This window comes from Hyperolius riggenbachi, chromosome 11 (assembly GCF_040937935.1).
Source record: "Hyperolius riggenbachi isolate aHypRig1 chromosome 11, aHypRig1.pri, whole genome shotgun sequence".
NCBI lineage: Eukaryota > Metazoa > Chordata > Amphibia > Anura > Hyperoliidae > Hyperolius > Hyperolius riggenbachi.
The window spans coordinates 40,728,182-40,733,234 of record NC_090656.1 but is presented as its reverse complement, the minus strand read 5'-3'; the positions used below and the strand labels follow the sequence as shown (position 1 = coordinate 40,733,234).

The following is a 5,053-nucleotide window of genomic DNA, read 5'->3' as shown; positions in this document are numbered from 1 at the left end:
GAAGAAATCCGGTGAAAGAGGGAGGGGCAAGGGAAGAGGTGTTTCCCCTGACGGTTCACGTACAGGCCACAGGGGAGCACCCAAGAAAACCCACTCAATACTGCCCATGTTGTCCAGGACAACAACCCTCACAGATCCAAAAGAACAGGACCAGATAATTACTTGGATGACCTCTCAAGCGTCCAGCAGTGGGTTAAGCAGCACCAGCACATCACGCACGAGGTCCGAGTCCTCAGCCAGTTAAAGTCTGGGCTTTCTTTGAAGACTGCACTGAGGATGTTACCATGGCGATTTGCAAGGTGTGCAAGACCCGCCTGAGCAGGGGGAAAAGTATTAACAACCTCTCCACCACCAGCATGAGCCGCCACATTCTATCCAAACATCCCACTCTGTGGGCAAACGCGGCAGGACAGGGTACCACCAGCAACACTGCCTCCCTTGGGTTCACCAGACTCACCACCAGACCCGCCTCAGCAGCAGCAGTAGCCCAGCCATTGCGTGGTTCACAACATTCACAAACATCAGACGATGCTGACACTGTCACTTTCCGGACTAGTGCTCTTGAGGTCTCCCAGTGTTCATCAAACACAACAACCAACAGCCCTTCGGTGTGCAGCGCTACGGTTGAGTTGTCTGTTTCTGAGATGTTTGAGCACAAGAGGAAATTGCCAGCAAATGACCCCCGGGCCGTGGCAGTAACAGCCAGCCAGCATAGCCAAGCTTCTGGCCTGCGAAATGCTGCCATATCGAGTGGTGGAGACAAACAGCTTCAAGGGCATGATGTCAGTGGCCATCCCACGTTACGTGGTTCCCAGCCGCTACCACTTTGCGCGCTCTGCAGTGCCTGAGTTGCATGAGCACGTGGTCAGCTAAATAACCCGAAGCTTGAAGAATGCCGTTGCCTGCAAGGTTCACCTCACCACTGACACCTGGACGAGTGCGTTCGGCCAGGGTCGATACATCTCCCTTACCGCGCACTGGGTGAACCTTGTGGAGCCTGGCAGCGATTCCTCACCTGCTACGGCGCGGGTGTTGCCCACGCCGCAAACAGCTGGATAACAACAGCAGCACCTACCTCTCTGACTCCTTCTCCTCCAACGCATCTCAAAGCTGTACCTCATCCGGAAATGCTAACCCAGCACCAGCAGCAGTAGGATCGTGGAAGCAGTGCAGCACAGCTGTTGGCATGCGTCAGCAAGCGTTGCTGAAGCTGATCTGCCTTGGGGATAAGCAGCACACAGGGGAGGAAATTTGGAGGGGAATAAAGGAACAGACGGATTTGTGGCTGGCACCGCTGGACCTGAAACCGGGCATGAAGCTAGACACCTGGCACGAACTGGCAATGTACGCAATAGAGGTGCTGGCTTGCCCGGCAGCCAGCGTTATGTCGGAACGCTGTTTCAGTGCTGCCGGAGGCATCATCACAGATCGGCGTATCCGCCTCTCCACAGAAAATGCAGACCGTCTGACTCAAATTAAAATGAATCAATCCTGGATTGGAAACGACTACGCAACACTCCTGGACCCCAACCAAGTAACATGACCGATGAACATCTGGGATGGTTTAGCGTTTCCGGTCCCTGTTTATTGAACCTCTCATCTGTATTACATTTATGACTGCATGGCGGCAAAAAGCATTGCTGCTATATCCGCACGCTTTTTGTCCTCATGCAAGGCCTGGGTTGTTGTGTCTCACAAAGCGTGGCCTTCTCCTCCTGCGCCTCCTCCTGTTCCATCACGTGTGCTGCTGCTGCTGCTGCTGCTGGGTTAGCGTTGCCGCGTGGTCCCTGTTTATTGAACCTCTTATCTTTATTACATTTATGACTACATGGCGGTACAAAGCATGCTATCCGCACGCTTTTTGTCCTCATGCAAGGCCTGGGTTGTTGTGTCTCACAAAGCGTGGCCTTCTCCTCCTGCGCCTCCTCCTGTTCCATCACGTGTGCTGCTGCTGGGTTAGCGTTGCCGCGTGGTCCCTGTTTATTGAACCACTTATCTTTATTACATTTATGACTGCATGGTGGTACAAAGCATGCTATCCGCACGCTTCTTGTCCTCATGCAAGGCCTGGGTTGTTGTGTCTCAAAGCGTGGCCTTCTCCTCCTGCGCCACCCTCCTCCTGTTCCATCACGTGTGCTGCTGCTGGGTTAGCATTACCGGTCCCTTTTCCTGGAACCTCTTATATGTATTACATTTATGACTGCATGCCGACAAAAAGCATGTTACCTGTGCAAAGAAAACAGACATTTCCCGCATTTAAAAGACAGTTTTCCCTTTGAAACTTTAAAATCGATTTTCTCAAAAACTATAAGCTCTTTTTGCTAAATTTTTTTTTCCTCTTGTACCCACTCCCAAGGTGCACATACCCTGTAAATTTGGGGTATGTAGCATATAAGGAGGCTTTACAAAGCACAAAAGTTCGGGTCCCCATTGACTTCCATTATGTTCGGAGTTCGGGTCGAACACCCGAACATCGCGGCCATGTTCGGCCTGTTCGGCCCGAACCCGAACATCTAGATGTTCGCCCAACACTAATAGTTAGTAATGAGTAGATAGATTATAATATTAAGTACATTTGTTTAGTATATAAATTTATATGTGTTAGTAGATAGAACTAAAGTATCATTTGAATCAACCAATCAGAAGGCAGCTTGGAATCTGAGACGTCAGAAGCTAGGTTGTTATTTAAATAAGGAGAAGGGGGGTTGAGTGCTGACACACGTTGGTCATTCTTAGATGGACTTTGAACTGATGCATACACATTTAAGTCCTATTCTCATAGACATTTCAAGACAAAGAAACTTTATTTAATTCTTATTTTATTTAAGATCCTTGATAACTCTTTTATTTTATTTAGAAGAATTGTACCATGGACTTTGTATTTTTATATTTGAATACAATAAACCTCACTTAAAAGTTACTTTTTGCTCAAACGCTTATTCATCTGGAGAACAAAGACATCCGCTGGAAATTGTCATAAAAGCTTCTATTATAACATATTGGCGAGCCAACAAAGGACTTGGAAAACGATATTTTCACTTTCATCACGGGGGAAGATTGATATTTGGAAGAATTTTTATTCATTTTTTGAACTTTGATTTTGGCGGGAAAAAAATCTTCCTATCTCTGAAAGTGTTGGAGGTTTTCCAAGAGAATCTACGGAGTGACGGTTTTCCAGAGGTTCCACCGACTAGAGTCTGATAAGTATGGATTTTATTAATTTTTCCGCAGAGAAGAGTGATTTGGTGTTTAAGGATTTAGGGACATGTACTAAAGATTCTGAGTTGTGGATTTCTATGTATAGCCAATGCATGGCTGCTAATGAAGAAATAGATTCTTCTAGATTTACTTTGTGTAAGATTAAAAAGAAAATGAAAAATGTAATGAAGTTAGTACAGATGTTCAATTCTTTGATTATTGGTGAGGCAAATGAGTCACATGTTACCACAGACGTGCAATCTGCATCTCAGATTTGTGCGGTTCAGCAGCAGTCAGAGGGCTGTTCAAACTGTGACATTTTAGCAGAATACTTAGAAGAATTGGAGAAGCAATTAGAATTTAGGACACAGCAAATGCTAGAAATGCAGAGAAAAAAGTTAATTTCTGTGGTTACAAAATCTGGGACAGACACAGACCCAACAGTTTCACCATTAAGGGCTCCACCTAGTGGTTGTCCTAGTAAACAGCATGTATTTCCAGATCCATTAACATGTGTTGAGGGTGACAGCAGCATGAATGCTGAAAGTAAAGAGGATGAAGAAGAAGAGCTTACTCACAGGGAATTAATTAAAAAAGAAATGCTAGATAGAGCTAGAAAATTAAAATTAAAAATACATGATCAGTTGATGAAGATATTTAAGATGCTTCCACCTTTTAATAAAAGTTTGGATGCCGTGGAATTGATTACGATATTTGAAGATTTCACGGACCGTTTTAATTTGTCTCAATTACAGAAAAACACTGTGCTCCGTTTGTGGTTACCTAGTCACATGAGTAAACGTTTAGAACCAAGTGTTATTTTGTCAGCTGGAGGTGACGAAAGACACCACACTGAGGACGATAGACTAAGACAGTTATTAAAGTTCATGACAGGAGATGAAGTTCCAAATTTGGATTTGTTAGAGTCATTAAAGGCTACTCTTGAAACTGATCCTTTTGAATTCAAACAGAAATTCTTAAAGATATATAACATGTTGTTTACAGTAGAGGAGGAGTCAGATTTAGCTTTAAGAAAAGCTTTTGTTAAGAAATTTCAGTATTTGGATCCCATCTCAGCTACTATCGCGGTAGAAAAAGAGAATCTGAATCAAATAGCTGCGTTCATTGACAAAATTCGCAGGCAGATCAGAACTAAGAATATCAAAGCTAAAATTTCTGCTAATAAAAATGTTGAAATGCAGGGAGGAGACTTGGGTAAGGTTTCTTTTACAAAACCAGCTGATGCTGCCCCCTGCAGGAATGAGAAGGAGAAGCAGTCATACCAAAGATCTCCAATGGTTTGTTATTATTGCAATAAGCCTGGACACACTAAATGGAAATGTTTTAGATTTTTGAATGATGTGCAAATGCGGAAGAACTTTGGCAAAGAAAATGGATTGGTCAATTTTCAATCCAAACCTTCTGCTCCTGCTGCAGAGGTAGAAGTTCAGGCATCTTCACCATATGCACCTCTGAAACAGTTACATGAGATCAAGATTAGCTATGATGGTAATGATGATAATGACAGGTTTCAGTCAGTGGGACTGTTAAAAACTCCGTGACTAGCAGAGGTTAAACCGATCAGGAATTTGGAATTTGTAGCACCTTTGTTTTTAGACAATTGCGGTAGACCATTTGTAAAAGCCATTTTAGAGGGAGAGGATTTTTTATTTTTGTTAGACACAGGCGCTCAGATCAGTGTCACAACAAAAGATTTGCCATTACAGCCTGGGGCAAATACATGCGCAGTTGTGGGCTTTGATGGGAAGACAGGAAACAGAGCGACTTTATGCAAAAATGTGTCTTTTGAAATTCCAGGTTATTTGCAGACTGAAATTGATATTTGGCATTATAA

General features: G+C 44.0%; 1 protein-coding gene across 1 annotated transcript; it reads left to right on the top strand.

The window, feature by feature from the left end:
• The first annotated feature begins 3,311 nt into the window (after positions 1 to 3,311).
• On the top strand, positions 3,312 to 4,760 carry LOC137537790 (posterior protein-like). Its single transcript, XM_068259753.1, has one exon. It carries the CDS (start codon positions 3,312 to 3,314, stop codon positions 4,758 to 4,760), a length of 1,449 nt encoding a protein of 482 aa, XP_068115854.1.
• Positions 4,761 to 5,053: the final 293 nt, after the last annotated feature.

Bases quoted from the DNA above. Each gene is read 5' to 3' on its own strand.
- LOC137537790 (XM_068259753.1), top strand. From the start codon at position 3,312: ATGGCTGCTAATGAAGAAATAGATTCTTCTAGATTTACTTTGTGTAAG.